Genomic DNA, 23,617 nt, shown 5'->3' with positions numbered 1-23,617 from the left:
TCATCGCCATCTCTGTTTCTTTCTACCCTCCCACGTGTACATACCGTACATATATACCCTGAGAGCTGTGTGTGGGCCAGACACAGGAAAGAAATGGGTTCTGGTGAACTGACTCCAAGGCCAAAGTTGGGGGATGCTGCCAGGCTCCTGTAGGCTCCCTGCTCCATTCCTGGACCTTCACCTGTCTGTGAAACCCAAGGGCTCTACAGGAGGACACCAGGGGTCTGGCACCCAGGGGGGTCCCCATGAGAGAGGGCTCCCTGCAGAACTCCGTGCCCCGGGGGTGGAGCCTTGTACGCCACTGAAGACCAACACACGTGAACAGACACAGGGCTCAGGGTGCCAGTTGTTAAGTGGGCTTTGGTGCTGTCAGTAAGTGGGGAGCCCCTGAACGCTTCCTGTATTAAACATTTCCCAAAGCCATAGTCTGGTATAACGGTGTTGGAAGATTTCCCTGTCCTTTATTATTTGTATCTTTTTTTTCCATTAAGTTTATTGGTACATTTTAGGTGTAAAATACAGTTACATTCATCATTAGGATCTTGTACCTTTACATGATGTATCTTGGTTCTTATTTTTTCCCCTTCTCCTGCTCTCCCTTCACCCCCTCCACCCTTCCCTATTTGCAAAGACTTTGTTTCCATTTTATTATTTGTATCTTAAAACTAGTTGTCTTTCATATGATGTTGATATGATTACAATAAATTTCAGCACTTAATGATAAGGTTTGTGGTTCTGCTTAGTCCAAAAGTGTTGCGTACTCTCAGAGAAAGTTTGAAATGGATGGAAAACCCCAAAATAAAAATCAGTATTCATCATCTCAGCCTGAGTGAAAACTACTGTTAACATTTTGGCTTATTTTTATCCAGTCCTTTTGTTATTGTTGTTAAATTTTTAATTATATAAATAATTCATGTTCAATTTAGAAAAACGTGGAAGATTGAGGCATTACAGTAAAATAAACGGGCCCATCTCACCAGTTGCAGACAGCAGTCTTAATATTCCGGTGAATTTCCTCTCATCTGTTTTCTATAGGTAAGTACAGGGTCAGGAATGTTGTATATATAATTGAACGTGTCCCTTTTGACCTAATATTTTTGCAGGAACATTTCCCATGTTATACACTTTAAAGTATAATTTAAATAGTTGCATTTCATCTTAAATATACCAGTCCTCTCTGTTGGAACATTTAGATGTTTTTATTATACCTTACTATAATGCTGTAAGAAAATCTCTGTAAACTAGTTAATATACTTATATCTATATATAGATACTTATCTATTAAGTGAACTCTACTTAGCAGATGATGTCCTTAGTCATAATATTTATGCTACTTACGCATGAAATTTGTCAAAAGGGATAAACATTTTTAAAGCTTCTGATACTTCATACCAATTTTCTTAAAAAGTTTGTACCATTTATATTCTGGTTCACAAAAGATTTTCTTGCCCATTGACTGCATCTTCACTAGTACTGATTTTATCTTGGAAGTGTAATCTTTGCTAGTCTAAGCAGTGGAAGCAGCATCTTGTTATTTATTATATTTTGATCACAGTGAGGTCGAGTGAGTTTTCATGTATTTGTTGGTCTCTGTTTCACCTTTTTGTGGTTTTCTATTTTCTCTGTTTTTCCACTGAGGAACTTGCCTTTTGTCACTTTCAGGGAAGATTTTGTGTGGGTTTGTCTCTATCCAGAGAGGATGCTACAAGATCTTGCACCTGAGTCAGAGCCTTGGAGCCTGTCAGACCCGGACAGTTACCCGCCCTCTCTTGGAATCAGTTCTTTGAGACCTCAGCAAAACATCCCTGACCAGCACAGAATAGAAGTCTGCAGTGTGGCCTCTTTTTAGGTTGTTATGTTGGGATCGGACGTTAAACATTTTCTCATAAAATGCTTCTGGAGTGTGCAACTCGGGCTTGTTCATGTCCTTGGACTCAACACTCCCCTACAGTAACTACAGCTCAGAGAAGTGAAACTGAAATCTCTGAAGTTTTTGTTTTTGTTTTTAAATTTTTCACATAGGAAGGAGACAAGTGAAAGAGGAAGAGCTGATTCTGATTTAGCCAAGAGGATCTTCTAGGGCTGTGCCTAGGGTCAGGATACGTTGAGATGAACAGCTCAGATCTGGGGTGAGAGAGGGCTCTGTGACTCCACAGCTTACACGACGCTCGCCAGGGCAGGAAAGAGGACAGCTTGCAAAGGGAATCTGGCCTTCAGAGTCCACATAGAAAGCCGTGTCTGGTTAACCTTTAGCCAAGCCCTTAGATGTAGATGTCTGCCTCCCCCAGGGTTCTGCCTAGTTTGCGTGCCTGTTGCTGGTCTTGGCAGCCTGGCTCTGGGCAGGAGCGATGGGTGTGAGCCTGCCCTGCCCTCTTTCTCCCACTTGGGACTGAGCTTTTGCTTTTATTTGCTGAGTCACTGAAGCAACAAGGCGGGTGCAGAGTCCTGGCTCTGGAGTCGGGCGTATCTGGACTCCAGTCCCCGATCTGCCCTTTTCCAACTGTGTGATCTTGGACAAGATGCTCCACTTCTCCGACTCGGTGACATGATGTTGATAACAGTGTCTTTCCGACAAGGCCACTTAAGGACAGAATGAGGGGTAGCACTGTCCTAGGCACCTGCCCTGCTGCTCAGTAAATGGGAGGTGGTTGCTGTTGCAGGAGGGCAGGGAGGCAGGTGTCATCCCTGTCATGCCTCCACCCAGCAGTGGGGTCACTGGAGAAGTAACTCAGCCGTGTCGCTAGGATGGCGGAGGACACAAAGGCAGCTCTTGGGCCAGCTGTCAGAGGGACGTGGGCCTGGCAGGCTGAGTGTTGGATGGCTTTTCACCCCAGGCCCCCCTTGCCTGGGGCCTTGTGCATTTGCCAGCCTCCTTGCCACCCCCACGTCTAGACAGTCAGGAGGTCCACTGCCTGTTCTCCCCACCAGGATTCAGCCTCTCCTCGCCCCTCTGTGCCCAACGCTGGGAGCTGGGTGAGCCATCTTGCCCGGGCCCAGGACACACGGTCTCTTCTCCCGGTGGCAGCCACCCTTGAAACCTTAGTGGGATTCTCTCTTCCCGCAGAGTCAAAGCCAGGTCCTCGCCAGGTCTGCCAGGCCCTCCCTTGTCCTCTGGCTGTCACCCACTGCTGTCCTGCACTCAGCAGCCCCCAGTCGGCCTGTATCGCTGCGCTCTGTCGCCTCTCTCCCGGGCCTTCCTGGCTGCCTCCCCCCGACCCTCCTCCCACCTCAGCCAGCGTCCAGCAGAATCTACTTACTCATTCCCCCTGCAGACCAAACGAGGACGAGGATGAGGAGTTTTGTCTGCCCGCCTCATCCCCAGCACAGCCGATGAGAACAGTGCCTGGCACTTGGATGTCCTCGGCAAATATTTGTGGAGAGATTGAGTGATCTTGGGCCAGCACACTAACAGTGTCTTCATTATTACAACATTGTCCCGAATCGAAATTGGGCTGCCACATGTGGTTTGTGGTGGAAATTTTTTCGCATTACCAGTTCTTGCGCCTCAGACATTACCTGGCATTCCTGGGTGCTCTGCAGCAGTGTGTTGGTGGAGGCTTCGAGACTGGGGTGCTGGCAGCTAAAACCTGGATGTGGCCCCGGTGCCCCTGAGCCCAGTGTGGGGTGTCACCAGAGCCCCCTAGTCCCCTCCACCAGCAGCCATGGCCCCTGGATTGGCCTTTTCCTCCCATTGGTCCTGTCCCAGCGTTGGGGGGGGGGGTCATTGACCTTTTCTCATCTCCTTAAGCACCGCCAAAACTCTGTTATTCATCACCCAGTGACTTAACTTCCTCATTGTCCCAGCCCTAGCTTTCCTGGAGACCAGAACTTCCTCTCCCTCCCCCCTTCCCCTCCCCCCTCCCCTCCCCTCCCCTCCCCCTCCCCCTTCCCCTCCCTCTCTTCCTCCCTCTCTCTCCCTGGCTGTGGGTGTTTTAATAAAACCAAAGGGTTGGACTCAAAAGTCCACTGACCTTTTAGTCTCTGGAGCGTTAGTGCTTCCTGCTGCCACATGCTGGCCTCAGATGTCTTCTAGCCCCACTCCAGGCTCCTCTCACCAGCTAACCCACTCTGTTTCCACGCACTTCTGGCTCCCAGAGGTCACTCTCTTGGATCTCCCCAACTTTGAGCTCCTCATGATGCCTCTGCCCACCTCTTTTCACCATCTATGAGCTTCTTCTTCCCCAAGGTTTCAAATCTAGGTTTGCATCTTTCGCCAGCTTTCCCAAAGCCTTCCCCCATACTTTTCCCCTAGACCCAGGTGAAACCCACTGTGCATCTCTGGGACTGTGGTTGACTAAACGTGCTAAGCACTCTTATATTCAGCTCATTCTGTCTTCCCAACAACCCAGGGCAGGCTAGTCCTCCCCGCTCTGCAGAGGAGGAGTTGGGATGGGCCTCCTACAGGTCACCTGGTTTGTCCGGGATGTGCAGCTATTAGGTGGTACCCCTAAGATTTGACCAGGAGACCCTGTACTGCCAACAGCCTCATCCAGCTCCTCCTCGGCACCCAGAATCCTCGCCCTTTTGTTCACCCCACCACCGGTTGAGATCCTGGTGGCGAGGGTGCTTGCTCAGGTGTTGGGAAGGCCGCAGGCCTGAGTGGCCAGCCCTGGATCCTCACCTGTGGCTGGCCTTGTCCGGGATGCTCTGCTCTCTGCAGCCCCCACCCACCCCAAGCTCAGCTTTTGGGCCTGTCCTCAGGGCCATCCCGCTTTGAGGCCAGCCTTACTCTTCACTGTGGTGAAAAGATGAAGACCACGCCAGACAGGGTGCCTCAGTATTCCTTCTGTGCTGCTGAGTATTCTTCCCCTCACCCTTGTATCCTCAGAGAAGGAGTGTGGCTTTCCTCCTCTGAGCCCAGTCCTTCCTGGGGCCTAGCACCCCCTTCCTGTCCCACCTGTCTGTCAGGAGTGCCCAACCGGAAATGCAGAGGCCCTTCAGCCCCATTGTTACCTGCTCTCCCTCGCACCAGCCTCTCCCCTTGCCACCAAATAACAGCAGTGCATTCTTTTGTTTCCTTTAGAACAAGATGCAGATGCTTTCCAGAATTTTCTTCAACTGCAGGCAGTAAGTTTTTTAGTGAAAAGAGTGTTCTTCCTGGAGTCTTTAGGTCCAGGTCCCTTCTCTTGCTCTGTTGCTTTAAAAAGAAACAAAAACAAACACACAAAAAACCAAAGAAACACAAAACAGTGAAGTTAAGGGGCCAGGCTGATGCGTCTTTAGTTCTTGAGCCCTTGAGCGTGACTCGTGGGTCCTGGGTACCATCCAGGATTGTCCCCTGTGATCTCTGTGAATGAAGGGGTATGGTGACGGGTGTGTGAGGGTCAGGAAGAGAGCTATGCCCGCATGGGGCAGCTTCCCAGAGCTCAGTGGGTGAGGCAGAGGAATGTGGCAGATATAGACCCCCCAGACCCCAGATGCAGGGTGCCTGGTGCCAGTCTCTGGGCTGGGCCCTGGGGTGTAAGAGAGAACAAGGCCTGAGCCCTGTGCTGGGAGAGGCAGCCCCGGGGAGTTCTGTGGAACTTCAGATCCCACTGCTATCCTCCGGGGTCCAGGCAGAGGGAAGTGGGCTTGAGTCACAGGGTGCCAGGAGGTAAAAGGCAGTGCTAGGCCAGAGAGCAAGTTTTGGCCAGAGGCCAACCATCATGGGAAAGATGGGGCAGGAGCCTCAGGGCACAGGCTGCTTCAGAGGAGCCAAAAGGCTGGTACATAACAGCTCATGGTAAAGAAATCAGCAGAGTCCCAGGGCAGGGGATCTGTAGTCCTGAATGGTTTTACAGAGTAGAATTCCCCCTTGTGTCCTCCATCAAACTCTTGCCCTTTACATACTAGATTTTAAAAAATAGTGTGTGGATGCATACACTTGAGGAATTAAAGACTACTGTCCCAAGATGTCAGACTTTCTGGGAGCATCTCTAAATGTCCAGGAAGCCCTGAAGAAGAGAGACCCGTCTGTTTAACCCAGAACCCCCATACTTACATGGCACCTGCACTTTCCCCCCACACGGAATCATTCAATTTTTATGGAAAGTACACCATGTTAATAGACCTTTAAGGATGCTGGTTTGAGGAATTTTTAAATCCCTGCATATTCTGGAATGTGTCTGTTTCTCCTTTTGCATGGAGGCCACACCGGGTGTTAGGTAGGAGTGACCTGGGTTAGGTCACCTTCCCATAGAATCATGGGCCTTGCTCGAGTCACTCACCCTCTCAGCATAGTTTCCTCATTGTGAAATGGAGAGAGGTCCTTCACCATTGCCTGAGCCTGTTGCGATGGCTTTTGAGAAAATAGCAGTAGTTAACACTTACAGAGGGCCTATTAGGTAGGTGTCAGGCACCATTTTAAGCAGTTCGTGTCTTTTTTAAAATTTGCATTGCCGTTCTGAGGCAGGTCATGTGATCATCCCAGTTGTCCAGGTCAGGAGATGGTGGCATAGAGGTGAGGCGTGTGCCCAGTGTCACACTGCTGGTGTATGTTGGACCTAAGACTCCAGTGCCTGGTGATGCAGGATTTGGAACCTGACCATCATCTCTCTTAACCACTATTTTAAAATGGGTGTAGAAGATGAAAGCACGGAACAGTATCAGTTCTCCTTTTAGATGGTTTGTGAACATTCAAAGGGGAATTGGGGGTCCTGAGATGCCAAGTCACTCTGCAGTCCTGTCCATCACCCCTGTGAAAAGCTGTCTCCCCAAACTGCTTGTCCACCCAGTGCCTTCCATCAGGACAGATCTGGTGCTCCGCCTTCACTGGGCCACCTCCCACCCGTGCCCCTGATCACCTCCAGGCCTGAGAATCCACCCAGCAGGCCTGCAGGGCTATAGCTTCTTCTCTACCCCTGCCCCTCGGTGAGAAGCGTGGCAAAGCCTAACAGTGGTGGCGAACCAGCAGTCTGTTTGTATCATTGAAAGCTCTAAAAGGTTTGCTCTCAGTGGCCTAGGAAGACATCCTGTTTAATCACGAAATGACCTGTTTTGGCTGGAATAGGGGCATGCCCATGGGGAACGTGTGCTAGCCCATTTGATGACTTTTCATTAGGTCTCTGCACCCTTCTGTCAACCCTCAGCCTGTTGCAGATTGACGGGAGTTCTCCCTGCACTGCCCTGGAGGGCTTCTCCTCAAAGCCTGTCCTTGTTCTGGCTCACACAGTGCCCAGATTCACAGGCCCCGCCCCTTGGGAGGTCTCAGATGTCCATCCAGCCCCATAGCTCCCAATGCGAGCTCTTAGTACTTTTTTTTTTTAGTTACCAGGGATCGAATTTGGAACCTTGCACTTGCACAGCAGGTGCCGGAACCACTGAGCTAAATCCCCTGCCCCAGCTCTTAGTACGTTTAAGCATGTGTCGAGTACCAGGAGAGTGGAGTATACAAGTGCCACAGATGGAGCTGCTCACCGGCTGCCTGACAAGCTTGCTCTCCAGGCGGGAATTCCACTACAGAGATGCCCTCCTCTGCTCCCCTGCCAGCAAACACCTGCAGCACTAACTCCAGGCCACCCTCTTCCTGGCCTCTTCGACTCCCACTACCCATTCCTGCACACGGATGTACACACACACACACACACACATGTGTACACACACACGTGTACACACACACACACACACACACGTATGAGCCAGTAAGCTGATTATTTTCTCCTCCAGTTCGGCTCCTGTATCTTTATTTCATGAAAAAATAAAACAATTTTATGACAAAATATGTAGTAAGAAACTAACAATTGTGATAATAATGATACACGGGTCCTGTATCTTACACATGCCCCACAAGTAGGAAAAAAAGCACTCCTTCCTCAAGGCACTTGACTGCCACCTGCTGGAAAGTTGTGCTAGTGGCTCAACAGATCTCTGCCATTCACAAAGGCACAGGAGCTGGGCAGCGCACGGCTGGCACAGTCACGAGTCTGGCTCTGCCTGTTGCACTGGCCATGCTGTCACATATTTATTTAACCACTCATCTCTCCAACTACATTGGAGGCACCTGAAACGTAAGGACGGGGGACTTCTCCCTGTGTCCTCATCACCCAGGCTCTGCTAGGAGCTACAGAAAAGCTTGTTGAATGATCCTGATGCAAACCCACCGGCCACCGTCAGGTTCAGCAAGGCAGCTAAACTCCCCACGGGCTGTCAGAGTAAGCACGGACAGCCGGGGGGCTTGTAGAGATGGGACAGGGCCCAGTACCCTCCTGCCTCTGCTCAGAGGCCACCACCATTGGAACAGATAAGAACTACTTACTGTCCAGTCCTTCAGCAAGCACGGAGGCAGGTCCCATGCTGTGGGCATGGGCCACTTGCTGGCCCTCTGGGCAGAGGAAGAGAAGCAGGATTTCCTGAGGACGTGCCGTGCCCAGGCGGAGACCTTGTAGGCTGGGGGCATGCAGAGGTGGTGACACAAGGACCCCTGCTGGGGCATTTGGGGTTTTGCAGGGAAGTAGATGGTAAGCATACAGCTATGAGGCAGGCGTCAGGGCTGTTCATTCACTGTTGTCTCTTTTTTCCTAAGTGTTCCATGTTAGTAAGCAACACCATCGAAAGCTGCTACTCCAGAGACATCCTGGGGCTTCACACAGTATCTCAGCAGAATTCCATTTAGGGAAAGAGGGGAGTCACACAGAATTCCTCAGGTCTCATAGACAGAGCCTCTTGATGGACCCCTCTCCCTGCTCAGGCCTGTCCTGATGAACTAACTGATCAACTTCCTGCACTTGCACAGTGATGGCTGAGTATTTCCCTCTTTGCCTTGCCTGCCAGCATGCTCAGAGAACTTGTTTGCTTGGTTCCTCCAGCTTTTCTGAACTGCGATTTCTTCTTATAACTTCCCCCATTTCTTCCCTAGGAATGCTTGTTTAGGGGTTTTGTTTTATCTGTGTTGTTGTATTTGACTTTGGGGATGGTTTTTGGAGGCAGGATTGACAGTAGGGTGGTGGTTAGAAGGGTCAGCAATGAGACCAGATACACCGGGTTTCAGCCCCGCTTGCTGCTACGCCATTTTGAACAAGGCAGCTCAGCCTCCTCAGTCCTTACGCCTCACCTGGAGAGTTGGGGTAGTGGCTGCTGTGACCAGACAGGCTCTGAATTAAGCTCGTCCAGTAGAAAGGCACAGTTCCTTCCCTCCTCTCAGATCGGGCTTGGTCCTTATTCCCAGCTTCCTCCCAGTAGGTCACACAGCAGTGCTAACATGGGGACCACTGTCACAGCTCTTCTGGGACTGAGAGGCTTCCTGGGACACCAGGGAAGGTCTGAGACAAATGGACCAGTTGGTCAGTATTGGTCCATTTGCACTTCTGTGACAGAATACAAACCAGGCAATTTATAAGGAATAGGCATTTGTTTCTTGCTACGGACACTTGAGAAGTTCAAGATCCATGTGCTGGCATCCGGTGAGGGCCTAGGTGCTGTGCTATCCCATGGCAGAGGCAGAAGGGCAGGAGAGAGTGAGAGGGCTGAGCTCATGTTTAAAAAGAGCCCGTTCTCATGATAACCAACCCACTCCTGTGATAATGATGCCAGTCCACTCACAGCCAAGGGGACACTGCCACAGGCTCTGTGTGAAAGTTGTAGCAATCACTTCTGTTCACATTTGTCAGGGTAGGTCCCACGGTAAGGCGTCATGCAGAACCTTCCCACCAGGAGGGGCAGCTAATTATTTGAGCATGAAGACAATGTGCCCTGCTTCCCTTGGCTTCTTAGAGCCTTCTGGGCTGCTGGAGCAGGGATCAGGAAAAAGAGGCGCCTGGTCTGGATTAGGGCCTTGGGTGTGGTTGTCTCCCAGTAGATGGTGGGTGGGTTTCTTCAGCTGTGGTGTTCGGCCTCAGCTGCCCTGTTCCGAAAAGCAGCCATGTTTCCTGGTGGTGCCTGGCAGTGGCTGACCCGTCACCTTGTCCTCTTGGCTATTGCGACTTCTCTGCAGGAGCAGCCTGGGCTTGTGGCTTCTCTTGTAGCCTCCTGCACCTTTTGGTAGAGCCCCGAGGAGCAGGGGCTGGAGTGGGACAGAGGGTGCCCTGCATTCTTTCTGGGACAGTGTACAAGCCCCTTTGTACCCTCCTTTCTCTGGCATCCAGCAAGCCCCTCACCTCCACTTTGGCAATCTTCAGCTCAAGAGTGGGCGTACATGGGGCCCTGCATCAGGGTCCATAGCACATGCCCTCCCAAGACTGACACCGTGTGCCACTTGCCTGCTGTACCAGGGCAGGTCCTGAGACTCCCCACCAGCAAAGGTCCCCCCGAAGGTGCCTAAGACCTCTTGGAGCCCTCCCTTGGCTCAATGTTTTTTGGAAGTAGTTAGCACAGAACAAGCTGGGGTGGGGGGTACTTTATTCTTACATTTAAAAATACCTTCTTGGAAAGAAAAGAGCTTTTCATAAACTGTCATGGGTCATAGCCGGTTCAGCTTCCTAACCTTGTCTAAGCAAGGAAGAAGGCCTTCTGAGCTATGTTTTGTACAGATCTCAAAATCTATGTAAATATTATTATTGTAACTTCTCTCTAAATTTGAGTCTTGGAGAAACTGACCAAAGGAAGACATCTCACCTGGAGTTTGGTACTAGGAGCTTAGTAAAGGCTTCCTGTGAGTTTCAGGGAAGTGAGAAGGGGAAGGGACACGAGCACATTCATTGGTTGAGGCACAAGCCTGAGTCCTGGGAGGCCCATGGTGTGAGGGAGGCCAGGAGAGGGAGAGTGGGTCTTAGGAGGGGAGGCCTCTGCAGGAGGTGAAAGGAGAGGAAAGCAGGTCGCCAGTGACAGGGTGGTAAAGGAGGCCACATGCTCAGACGGGAGCTGGTCCAGCTGAGGCAGGGCTCAGGGCGCCTCAGTCCTTCAGTCTGGCTGGGACTTTGAGTTGCACTGGAACTGAGCACAGCGTGATGGCTCCTGCTGAGGAGTTGGGGATTTTGTCTGGAGGGTCTGGGGGGGACCAGTGAAGCTACCAAAGTGTCCAGTCTCTGACCCCAGTGGGAGGGGTTGGTACTGGAGAGGTGGTGACAGAGGATGAAGGAAGTGCTGGCTCCCTTTTTTTCAGAGGCCTATGTGGGGCACCAGGTGTGGGAGGCGGAGGAGGAAGCCAGGGTGGAGTCCGGCAGGCCGACTGGCCGGGAGAGCAGCATGCGAACTGGTCAGGAATCAGGTTTAGAAAGAATTAACAGTTAAGCCTAAGGGGTTTGTGTCCATTGGTCACTTCTTCACCAGCTGAGATTCAGAGATTAGAAACCCTAAATTCCTGGTCATGATGTTCGCATACACCCAGACTGGAGTTCACAGAGTGAAACTGAAGGATTCTGCACCAGACTGCACAGAGGAGTAAATTGGGAGGATGAAAGCAGTTCTATTCCTAGATATTCCTTTGAAGACCTAATAATGATCTAGACAGAGATACTCCAAAGACTGCTGGTGGAATGTGAAATGCCAGAATTTTTGCTTCAGGAGGTCATGAAAGCCCCATCTAAAATCTAGATCTTGCTTTCCCCAGGCAGAGCAAGGATGGTTTAGGGGGCCATGGGAGGCCCTTTTCTTCCTGCTAGATCAGTTCTTTCTGGTACGGAAGGAGGCCCTGGTCCTGGCAGGAAGGGAGGGCAGAGTGGCACCTCCACTTGACTGACATGAGCCCCTTTGCACTTCGGTTCTCATGTGCCCAGATACACTACTTGAGCTTCACGTTTTCTTTGACTGTCTTAGCTGGCTCCCACTTTCAGGTGCTAGCTCTCTTGCCATTTTGTTTGGGGTTAGTGCCTTCCGTCATTTTCCTTTGCTACCGATCCTTTGGGTTGAGTGACCGCGTCTACTTGAGTAAGAGCTTTGGTGTAGCTTCCAGTCACCCACCACTCTGCAGCTGTGTGACTTTGGCTAATTTTTTCTCCTCTCTGTGCCTCAGTCATCTCCTAGTAAAGTGGAGAAAACAATAGTATCTACTTCCTGGAGCAATTTTTCTCAGGTTTAAATGAGTTAATCCACATAAAACAGTAAAGACAGTGGGTAACAGAGTAACACTCCAGTGTTCACCGTTATTACTTAACCCAGTAGGAGAAATGATAAAAAGCACACTTACCTTTCTTCTCCTAAGGATATGTCCAAAAATGAGTTTTTAGCACTTAGAAGGCATTATTTTCCACAGAAAATGTGTCAAAGATTCCTTCATGCCTGCAGCTGGAGCGTGGTGGTGGATGGGACTGTGAGCCCATCCAGCGTTGCACCCCAAAATGTGGAGTCATGAACTGGCTTCTCCACGTCCCTCAGTGAATAAGAGAATTTCACATTCATTTCCCCCAGAGTGATCTGTTTGAATTTTCTTTTCCTTGGTCCCCACTGTAGGTTTTTGGAAGAAGTTGAGTACCTGAGAGGAAATTACAAAACATGAGAATCACTTTGAGGTGACCAACAGGCCCAGCAGCCCCTTGCTCCTCCCAAGCCGCATCTGAGGTCTAAGAACCATAACTTCAGGTAAGAAAGGACCCTCACCATCCCCTCACAACTGACAATCACTGGTAGCTTGCACTTGTTTAGCTGTTCAAAAATAGGGGTGAAGGACACCAGTGGCACCCCAGGTCTGGCATGTGGGGCCAGGGCTCAACAAGTCACCAGACCTGGAGGGTTGGCTCTGTACACATTGCTGGCCCTGTTTCTCCGAGTGTTAGCAAGAATGGTAACAGTGGCAGCCACCTGGCATGGTAGGTGATGTTATGTAATCATTAAATGTTTCCTGAAGGATGAGTCAGACAGAACAGCCAGGAAATTGCTGAAAATGAAGACTAATAGGAGGAAAAAAGGTTTGTTCTACTAAATAATCAAATGCATTCTAAAGCCACACTCCTAAAAACAGTGTGTACCAGAATGGAAATATCAGAGGAACTGAATAGCAAGTCTAGAAACAGATGATGAATGGAGGTAGCATCTCAAATTATTGGTAACAGGATAGATATGTGGTCTAATAAGTGGTATTGGGACAATAGTGTATCCAAAGGAAGGAAATAAGAAATTCCTAAGCTTAGGTAGTGTACCAAAATAATTTCCAAGTAGATTAAAGTTACAAGTAAAAATAAATTATAAAAATATTAGTAAAAAGGAGAATGTGTGTATTTGGCTGAGAAAGAGGTCTCTAAAACATGGCACCTTAAGTGCTACGTGCCAGTAGCATAAACAAAGTTAAGAGGGAAAGAGAGATGTATTCACAGCATCTGTGATGGACAAAAAGTATTCCTAACATGTCCATTTATTCATCAATCCAGCATCTATTGATTGAATACGCACCATGTTCTTTGAAGTATTTAGGCATTAAGGGTGCATACAGTCAATAAAACCCAGTCCTGGTTTCATGGTACTTATAGAAGACAGAAATTGTTGTAGGTAAAATTTGGATAAGGGCTTTGAGGAAAAAAAATTGAGCAGGGGCCTTAATTAGGGAGGATTGGCAGGGTTCACATTATATGGCTACTCAAGGAAACATCACCGAGGAAGTAAGATTTGGGCAGAAATATGATGGGAAAGGAAGGAAGTGGCTGAGTTCTGTTGTTGTAATGTTGCACCAGTAGGGTTTGCCTGGATCCACGTTGTGAAAGGAAGGAGTCAGGTGGCTTTTAGGCTTTGGGGCGTGGTGACTAGAAAGATGGAAGTACCGAGTACTGACCTAGGAGTGACCGACAAGCTTGGCCTGAGGGAAGCAGGGTTTGACTTATGAGTGATTCCGCTTGAGGTCCATGCTGCTTATCCAAATGGAGATGAGGAGGAGATGGTTGGTTTTATGAATCTGGAGTTTGGGGAGAGAACATCCAGGCTGGAGGCATGAACTTGGGCATTTCCATACTGTGGGTAATATATGAAACAATGAAACTGGCGAGAGGCCCTAGGTAGCGCGTATGGACAGAGACAGAGGTCCCAGCACAACCCTGGGGCTCTCCTTTAGAGCCGAGGGAGAAAAGGAGGCTTGAGCTCAGGAGAACCAGGAGTGATCGATGAAGTAGAAAGAGAACCGTGAGGAGGAGGGGCCTCCCAGGCAAGAGACAGCAACCAGGGAGCCCTGGGGTCTGCTGGATGCTGATCTAGCAAGGGGGAGGTCACTCATGAGCCCAGCAGGGTTTTGTTGTAATCATGGGGACAAAACCTGATTTGAAGTATAAGAGAAAAATACTAGAAAACAAGAAGAGAAAAATACCAGAGACAGAAAATGAGACACTAGCTAGAGGAAGATGGTGTTCAAGAACGTTAATTTTTTCCAAGGTGGGAGTTGCAGAATTTATGTTTTTATTCTCATGGGAGTGATGTGGGCAGTGTGAGTGTTACAGGATGGAGCCTGGCAGGGCTCTGGAATGATGGCCTCGGGTGGGTGAGAAGACAGTGGAGACTGAGCAGGAACTGGGGTTGGAAGCCTCAGCAGGCACTTCTCCTGGGCTGGTGATGTCACTGCTGGCCTCTTTCCTTCAGATGAAGAAGCAGAGTCATAGGGGCCAGGGCTGTAGCTCAGTGGTGGAGTGCTTGCCCAGTGTGGGTGAGGCCCTGGGTTCCATCCCCAGCACTGCAGAAAAGAAAAGAGGAAGCAGAGTCATCAGCTATGAATGGAACCAGGAAGGTGCTGAAAGTGAGGAGACAGAGGGGAAAGTGTGAAGTCCTTGATGGCACAGTGGGAGAAGCAAGGCCAGGGAGGAAAGGATTTCCTACAGTACTCTGCGGTGTGAACCTGGGCTGCTAGAGAACCAGGACACAAGTTAAGTAGACACAAGGGCGGACAGAGAAAGGCCTAGAATCATAGAAGCGCCATCAGCAGTCGTTTAAAAGTTCAAGTAATCAGAGCGAGGTCCTCCTCACCCGCTTTGAGACTGGCAAGAGCTCTTTGGTGATGGAAATGTTAGAGCTTTCCAGGAGCACAGGGTTTCAGTGTGCTCCAGAACACAGTGGGTCCCCTTTTGGCCCGGCAGTCCTGCTCTCAGAACTTTATTCTAAGAGTTAGTAGCTCCAGTGCATGGAGCTGTCCACTCCAGTGGCGCTTGAGTGAGGGAGAACTTGGCCCACACCGACCCAGGAGGGATGGCCCTGGGATGGCCCCGTAACCTGCAGGCCTAATCAGGCAGTGGCAAGTAGTGCTGCCTCACACTCACCGCTTGTTTTGCAGATGCGGAAGCTCAGGCCCAGAGGGAGGGAGTGACAGCTCTGGTCATACCCTCTGGAGCTCAGAGCCCTGACTGCGAGCCGGCCACGGCCTCTTCAGCTGGGTGTGGAGTTGGAGCCCCTCGCAAGGTACTCACCAACCTCTTTTCGGACCAACCTACTTTGTGCTCATAAAATATGCATTCTCAATGTTTTGCCAGTTTGTTCACAGTGTCTTCGTTTCATTATGCAAGGGGAGAGGGGTACCCAAGGATGATGAGGGAGACTTATACTTTCTTATATTTTCTGCTTTCCTGCAATTTCCTATAAGTCCTAACCAAAGTACAAACATCACAATAAGTAGAAGTGCATGCTTGTAATCCCAGCTGCTCGGGAGGCTGAGGCAGGAGGATTGAAAGTTCGAAGCCAGCTAGGGCAACTGAGCGAGACCCTGTCTTAAATAATTCTTTAATTAAAAAAAGTAGATCATGTTCATTTCATTGGTCATCTATCTGTTGGTTAGAAGGGGAGAGTTAGGATTGCCAGAGAACCTGGGGACCCTGGGTTGCCTCCTAGCGGCTCGGAGTCTGGATTCGTTCTTCCAGGCCCAGCCTGGGACACAGGAGAAGCCACTCGGGTTCTCTGGACTTTTGTGTCTTCTCCAAGAAAATAAGCAGGTGGGCCTAGATTAGCTCCAAAACCTCCAAAAATAAGCAGGATTCTCTTTCCACTCTGCCGTGTGCTTTTTCTAGGCTGGCTGGGTAAGAGATGTTAGTGTCGGAAACTCACCTTAGACCACCACAGTGAAATAAATGTCCCCATCGCCATTCCAGAGCTTCCAATGGCAGACCAGAGAATGGACATTTCCTCCACGATCAGTGACTTCATGTCCTCCGGCCCCACTGACCTGCTCTCCAGCTCCCTGGGCGCCGGCAGCGTGGATTGCAACCGCAAGCGGAAGGGCAGCTCCACCGACTACCAGTAAGGTCCTTGCAGCTTGCAGATGGGTGTGGAACTCCGGGGCCGGCCACCACTTTTCCTGGAAGAGGGGATGGGAAGGAAAGGTTCAGCTCTCGGTGCTGTGCAGTTGGTTAGGGCTTTATCTCCCACTGGATTGCAATTGAGGAGGGAGCCCCCAGGCCTCTGTGTCCCTTCCAGTCCCCACGTCTGTCTACAGCCTTAAAGCCAAGTTCTGCCTTTACCCCTCTCCTCCACTCCTGTGAGCAAGAGGACTGAGTCTGTAGATGTGACCTCAGCACTCTTGAGGGCTCTCTGAGGAAGACAGCAGGGATGGGGCCACCCTTCCTGTGTGTGGAATGGACGAGCAAGAGCACAGGGATATTGACATTGTCCTTAAACATTATTTAAATTAGTGTGTACCTATTATGTTAAAGAGTATTTTTGTTTCTTTTTAAAAACAAACTTGATGAATTTTCTTTTGAGTAAGTAAATTCCCCTACTCACTGCCCACCCTCTGCCTCTGTCCAGCACCTAGGGAGGAAGGCAGTGTAGCACATTCGAAGGCACATTTCATTTTGCGAGGCATCTGTGTGGGATCGTACCCATATGTCCATTTGTGAGGTTTTCTGTTGTTTAATGAGGGAAAATCTCCAAGGAGGTAACCCCCCTACAGCAGATGTCCTTTCTGCTGAAGTTCACAGGTCGAATTTGGGGAGCACACTGGCTGGAGGTCAGATGCCCACTAGGAGATGCTATGATTAATATGTAAGTTATCCCAGATCACTGAGAGAGCCACGCGCAGGGGACGGAGAGTGGGTGTGAGGACCGACGGGTTCTTCCTTCCATAGCGCTAACTCCCCAGCAGAGTCCAGGACGTTTCTCGGGAGCCCATTGTCTCGAGTAGTGCTGACAGAGCCACTGGTGTGTTCTAAGACTCTGTCAGCTAGACCTATGTTTTCCAGCCTTGTCACCACAAGCTTCTCACCTGTGAAGGCCAGCCTGGCCTCACCAGCAGACACGATTCCAGATGGAAGGGTGCAGGGTGTGTTTTCCCTGCAGCCTGGATGGTTTTCTCTGGGCTCTTCTGAAGAAACTGCCTCTGCAGGAACCCAGGGACCTAGCTGGGAAGCACTGTTGAGAATATGGCCTTGCTGTGATCCAGCACTCTTGGGACAGCTCTAATGTGTAGGGCCATCACCCTCCTTTTTAACGGGAGAAAGAAAAGAGAAAGGAGCGAAGCCCAGGTGGCAGTCAGTGCTCTCTTGAGAAATCTGTGGGTTCGAGAAGGGATGAATGGACACCCCACCCCCCACCCCCATCAGGGGAGTCTGGAACTCCTTCCTCCGGGGCATGCAGTCTGTTTTTAATTGAGCCACAAGATGCCCTGAAACTTGGGTTTCTGGGATCTGTGAAAGGGAGGTGGATCCCTGCTGTGAGCCCAGCACCCTCTGCAGTCCTTGGTCCCACACTCCCCTCTATCCCAGGTCCTCAAGCCCAGGGGAGCCCACCTGGTCAAGAAGCAGAACCTCTGGTAGCAGTGCCTCTGAAACTCAGCCTGGGCTCTGCTCTGTGCTGCTCTGTTGGTGCTTTCATCACCTCCCCGACCCCGAAATTGATAGATGAGCGCACATATCTTTGATGCTTGATCTGGTTTGCATATGGAATAAGCTCCATTTATCCAGAACGACTGGGGAATGCAGTGTTATGTATATGTGGATACTCTGCTTAACTAAGTTTCCATAAATGCTATGTATTCCCAGTTTTCAAATAATATGGGAAATATATTGAACACACAAACTCTATTGAGACTCTATATGACTTTTGCTTGATAATGTGGAAAGCCAGCCCACATTTTATAGTAGCTTCAGCTTGTTTTCCTTTGTATTACTATGATAAGTCATTAATCTGCCCTATGGCTACTTGAGCTCTCTAATTGCTGAGTTTCTGGATAAATGCGAGCCACTCTGTGCGTCTTTACTAACATGCAGCCACATTCTCTTGTTTTTGCAGAGAAAGCATGGACACAGACAAAGATGACCCTCATGGAAGGTACCATGACCCTAGTCATTTGAAGTTCAGCACCCTTAGAGCCGCTTTCTTTGCACGATGACACATTCTGTTACTTGGGGCATGTTCCACTCGTGTCTCCATTGGAGATGAGCAAGCAGGCCACGAGCCTTGGCCTCAAAATTCTCTCCCTCCACCCCAGTCCCAGTGTGGCTAACAACCTTGTGTGTCTGTGGAGAGGTGACAGGGATCTGGCAGGAAGAAAACAGAAATGTGGAATTTTACCATTTGTGTCCAGAGGATTGCATTTTTATCTTTTGCTTTTTGTTTGTTTTCCAGGTTGGAATACACAGAACACCAAGGAAGGATAAAAAATGCAAGGTAAATTTGGACCTTTGTTTTGTCTATAGACTCCTAGCTCTTGCTGGTTAGATGGCAGCTGAGGCGGCTCTGTGTGTTGGTCCCTGTCTGTTGAAGCATTTGGGCACCGTCACATCCTTAAGGAACGGGGGAGGAGGTGCTGGGACTTGGCTTGAAGTATCCTTTGCTCCCTGCTCCTTCCAGGCTGAGCTGGCCTTCACTCATTGCCACCTCAATATAATTAACCTAAAGGAGACTTTGGCAGAAAATCGGTTGAAGCTAAAGTTTGCCAGGTCTTCAGCAGATTCCTCCCTCCTGACTCAAAGGCCCTCCAGAGCAGACAAGGCTCAGTGACAGCGACCCTCTCTGTGGCTGTGCCTCGTCTCTGACAGGACCCCTTCTTACACTGCAGGTAGCATCTGAAGGCCAGGCCAGGGGCACGCCCTCCTGCCTGAGGTCCTCTAAGTTGGTCCTTCCTCCTGCGGCCGCACTCACTGACCCCCTTCCTGCTGGGTCCTCAGGCTTCCCTGCATTAGTACTAGGTCTGTCTGAGCTATGTCATGACGCACAGAAACCAGGGGACCTAAGACACCTAGTGTTTCCCTTGCCCGAAGACCAGCCTGTGTGGGAGGTCCCATGGCGCTATAGCTCTGCTGGCAGCACCTCCCACCTAAGGCAGGTGCACATCAGCCAGGGAGAGGCTGTGCAGGGGACTGTCATCCTGCCTAGGAGAGAGGAGCATTGCAGCCCTCAGAGGAAGCGTGGGGACAAAGGTAGCATGTGCTGCATCTAGGTGGGTCCGGATTGACCCAAGGATGGCACCGTTAGTACCAGGCACCTCAGGCAATGTATCTCTGACTGCAAAGAATGGTGCCCTCCACAGCCACACAGCCAGCTCCCCACGGACCTCACAGGCACCCCCTGTGTGACCCAGGGCACTTCCCTGGCTGTTCTGGATACTTGGCTTTGGGAAACGTCCATCTTCCCCCTCCCTCTTCCCTCCCCCATTGCAAATCCAATTCTATAGAAGCTGAGGAAAACCAATGATAGATAAATTAACCATTCAATTTACTGTGAAAAGGTAGTTTTTGTAATTGTTTCCTTAATGAGGTAAGCATTAATAAAAGCTAAATCTTACCTGATTGTGGTGTGCCCACTAGAAAAGTCTAATCTGAAACATTCTGCAAATTCTAAATTTGTCTTTTCAGATGACAGCTACAATGTATTTATTTTTGTCATCGTTTCCTTAATGTTTGCTTTCTTTTTTAAGAAGTCATTTTTCATACTGTTGTTCAGGGAAGCTCACAGTCAGATTGAAAAGCGGCGCAGGGATAAGATGAACAGTTTTATTGATGAGCTGGCTTCTTTGGTACCAACATGCAACGCGATGTCCAGGAAGTTAGATAAACTCACCGTGTTAAGAATGGCTGTTCAGCACATGAAAACATTAAGAGGTGAGATTCTGGGCTTTACTGTCCTTTCTGTCCTTGCCTACAAATGTTTGGGTCCCTAAAGCAAATGCTGACTGCTTCCAAGTATGTAGCCCTGAATCATATGCATGTGCTTTTCAAAAACAGCTGTAATGCCAAATGAAGTGATTATTGACCTTCTGTGGGTATTGAGGTAGTTTTGCAGTCATACATCCCAGAGCATAAAAACTATGAGTTTTGCATATTTCTGTATGCACACATATGTCAGCTACTTGCATATCACAGAAGACGTGGCTGATTCGCACCTCGCCTGTGCCTAGAGTCCACTGGTACAGTTACAGAAATCAGAAATTAGGTGCACATGGTGACTGAGGCAGAAAAGTCAGTTTCAGTTCTTAAGATACAAAATTTATCAAGGTTCCTCTGAAGAATGAGTCACTGGCTGATAGATAGCTCCTGCGTTACATTGTCAGGAGCGAACACTGGTGATATTTTCATCTTCCTGGAATTTTCCCGAACTAGATTGACTCTTTGTGAGGGAGGCAGTATTTTCCTTCTTTGCTAAGTGTGGGGAGGGTGAGAAAACAGAGGCAGAAAAGTGGAAGTGACTTATCCAGGTCATAGGAGAAATCTGAAATACATCAGGCATTTCAGTGAATGCTGTTCCTGGAATTTTCCGTCACTTGTCTCAGAGTATTGGATGAAAGTGGAAGTGGGTGCTCAGTCAGAGCTGACCTGTGTGGTGAAAGAGTCCCATTTTTATATCTGCATGATGCCACCCGAAATAAGCAGTTGGCTTTTTTATGACTTTTCATCATTATTCAAAAATATAAATGTTGTATCTTATGCTTAAAGAATAACATTTAGGGGCCCTGGGGATTTAGCTCAGTGGTTCCGCTGCTTGCCTTGCAAGCACAAGGACCTGAGCTCAATTCCCAGTACCAAAAAAAAAAAGTAACATTTAAAATTTTATCTTAGTGAAGATGATTCAGGTTGTTAAGTTATCATAAACTAATTTTAATTAAATTGAAAAGAGAAAGTGGACAATCTCAAGGTATAATAGAAAGCGAGGATGTGGAATAATAACGTGAAAGTCACAAACATATCCTTCCCCATTGAATTGTTATAGATCTACTTCATTTTAATCCTTCACTATTCTGCAGACTCCAGTATCATCTACTGCTGGCATTTTTGTCAGTGAAGTTATTGTTCTAAAAAAAATGCCAGATTGACAGACTTTTTAAGTACAGTCCTTGTCCCTTTCAGGGCCTGGGAGCTCCAGCTGCACTGACTGGAGCGTGCATTCCTCTGAGGCTGCAAGCTCACTCACCCTCGTGTAGGGGAATGTGTGCTAACTGCCTTCTGCAAAGTGTTTACTTGGGGCCTGGTGATTGGATGATTTCCCAAGAGTAGAGATTTGATGGACTGTGCATTTAATATTGACCTTGGAAGGCAAGAAGTGTCCCAGGAGCAACTTCCATTTGCTTCTAGAGCTGCCTTCTTTCTGAAAAGCAGATTTTTAACTTCCTTCTATCATCCCTTTGTTTCCCAATAATAAGAAAAGCAAGCTTGTTAAGTCTCCTGTGGGCAGAAGTGTTTTCTTTCCAGTGGAATTCTCTTTGGCTTGACAGGGTTCTGTCCAAAAGTCAGCTCTAGCCCAGTCTCACTGACGGGAAAAAAGATGAAGTATAAATCCTACGTGCTAGGTCTTGGCCCCCTCCAGGTTTGAGGCAGTGAAGTAGGATGAGATGTTGTCTGAATGGAACTGTACCAACTCTTTCTCTTTTTTCCCCTCTAAGGTGCCACTAACCCGTACACAGAAGCAAACTACAAGCCAACTTTTCTATCAGACGATGAATTGAAACACCTCATTCTCAGGGTAAGTTGCAATTATGAGATTATTTTACACAACATTGGTTTTTCAATAAATTTCAGAGTAGGTACCAGCACGTGGGGATTTGGTGTTGTAACACCTGCTCTCTTCTTTAGGCCCACTTCCTTTCTTGGTCTCCACCTGTACCTTTCTTATAACCCTGCTTAGGCAAACATGAAAGGCCTATGCTACTATGATTTTAAGTCCAAAGAGGCAGGATTTTGTTAGAAATAGGAGAGAGTTAAGAATCACATTCCTGCACGAACATTTTAGAAAGGGACTAGAACTGACAGTAATTAAGAACTGTTCTCCTTACTTAGCCACCAACACAGAAAAATCCACCTAAATCCTTACACCAGAATCCATCAAAACAATAAAGCTGCCAGAGGGAAATAAATGGAAGGGTGTGTGCTTTCGCCTGCCTGACTCTGGTACTCTGTCTGTCTTGCTAAGCCTCTGCAGAGAGATAGTCCAGGTGGCACTGTGAACTTGGCTCCCATGCAGGATTAGATCTGCACAAGGCTCGAGCAGTGCTGCTGGAGAGAATGGGATTAACTTGGAAACTGACGGGAAAGAAACTGACTTCAGAAATCTGTCCTCTTATACACTGTAAAATGAAAAATAGAGAAATGTATTTAAAAGGAAGGGTGCCTGGCCCCTCCTTCCAGACCGCCCCTGTGGCATCTCAGTCTCTGTCTTCCTGCAGAAGTCTGCAGAAAAAAGGAAAGCGGGGTGGTCCAGCTGGATCTTGGCATCCTCACTCTCCTTTCCAGCTCACCCTGGCCTCAGGCGCTCTGTAAGTCTGGCCTGTGAGCTTGCTCCAGTACTCTCTCTCCATGTTCTGTGAGACATCAAGGAACACAGACCTGATGGGTAAATAGTTTTGTAGCTGGGAGTGGTGTGCACACCTGTAATCCCAGCTAGTGTGGGGAGGGAGGGCTGAGGCAGGAAGATCCGGTTTGAGACCAGTGTGGGCAATTTAGCAAGACCCTGTCTCAAAGTAAACTAAAGAAAAGTAGACCTCCCCCACCAGGGCTTTTGTGTCGCTTACTCCCCAGGACCCTCTGCCCCAGGAGGGAGCCTGGCCTTGGCGTTGCTGTGGCCCCAGGTGCTCACAGTGTTCTCACAGCCTCTGCTCCTCAGCTGGTTCCCCACACCCACTCCTTCGCCTGGTGGCTCGATTTCCTGAGCCCAGTGGGGCAGTCAGAGCCTCCTTGCTCTGACCATCATGCGAGGCCTGCCAGCCCCTGGCTGTCCCTGGATGTGTTGTACCCCGCTTTGCTCTGTCAGTTCAGGCCTGACTCTGTGCAGCATTCCCACTGGGATGTCACGGTAGCACCTTTTGAGCCAGCCACATCAGAGAAAAGCCCGGGACGCTTCTCTTGTGATGCATGACACTGTCTGCAAGGCAAACGAGGAAGTTATTAATACCCTGGTTTTTGACAGAATGAGGCTTCTAGCAGATGGTGCTTGGAAAGTTACTTCCTCCTCACTGTCATCCTTGCCCCTGGGCCAGCTGAGGGACCTGACTTAGGCAAGGACCTCCCACCCCAGGTCCTGACAAGGTGGTCTGCCAGGTTCTCAGGGCAGCAGTGATTCTGTTCCCTTCTCCCTCACTGCTGTCCCAGCAGAGGTGCACACGTTATTCCTCCACCATTCAGGGCATGAATTCCTTTTCTGGTTCTTTGAATTCAACTACATCCCAAAGGTCCTTTGGTGGAAAACAGATTCTCTAGATTTTTCCAGCAAACAAGTGGAAGCAATGGCCACTCCGTGTGTTAGAACCAGGGAAGCAGAGTCAGTAGAGCAACTGTGAGACAGTTGGGAGACATCCTCCCTGTCAGAGGAAGGCAGAGCTGAGCGGCCATCCACTGTGGGATTTCATGTGTACATGGACAGAACAGCCTCAGCTCTTGGGCGC

At 49.2% G+C, this 23,617-nt stretch overlaps 1 protein-coding gene across 21 annotated transcripts in view; it reads left to right on the top strand.

Annotated features, from left to right (window-relative positions):
- Nucleotides 1–23,617, top strand: part of Bmal1 (basic helix-loop-helix ARNT like 1) — a 96,490-nt gene that overhangs the window by 50,875 nt on the left and 21,998 nt on the right. For 5 of the 21 annotated variants that reach the window (XM_004851449.3, XM_021263825.2, XM_004851446.3 and 2 more), the window contains exons 3-10: nucleotides 927–1,035; nucleotides 12,301–12,429; nucleotides 15,092–15,216; nucleotides 15,900–16,047; nucleotides 18,037–18,075; nucleotides 18,373–18,414; nucleotides 19,690–19,847; nucleotides 21,623–21,702. In XM_004851449.3, the coding sequence (XP_004851506.1) occupies nucleotides 15,908–16,047; nucleotides 18,037–18,075; nucleotides 18,373–18,414; nucleotides 19,690–19,847; nucleotides 21,623–21,702 (459 nt within the window). In that variant the 5' untranslated portion in view covers nucleotides 927–1,035; nucleotides 12,301–12,429; nucleotides 15,092–15,216; nucleotides 15,900–15,907. Of the gene's footprint in view, nucleotides 1–926; nucleotides 1,036–5,023; nucleotides 5,068–12,300; nucleotides 12,430–15,091; nucleotides 15,217–15,818; nucleotides 16,048–16,687; nucleotides 16,792–18,036; nucleotides 18,076–18,372; nucleotides 18,415–19,689; nucleotides 19,848–21,622; nucleotides 21,703–23,617 lie in introns of those variants that run through there. The other 16 variants (XM_087211620.1, XM_004851450.3, XM_021263826.2 and 13 more) reach the window with 11 other exon arrangements.

Source organism: Heterocephalus glaber, unplaced genomic scaffold (genome assembly GCF_053883595.1).
Source record: "Heterocephalus glaber isolate CG9 unplaced genomic scaffold, H.glaber_assembly_v1.0 deba00001428, whole genome shotgun sequence".
Classification (NCBI taxonomy): domain Eukaryota; kingdom Metazoa; phylum Chordata; class Mammalia; order Rodentia; family Bathyergidae; genus Heterocephalus; species Heterocephalus glaber.
This window is presented reverse-complemented; position numbering and strand designations above follow the sequence as displayed.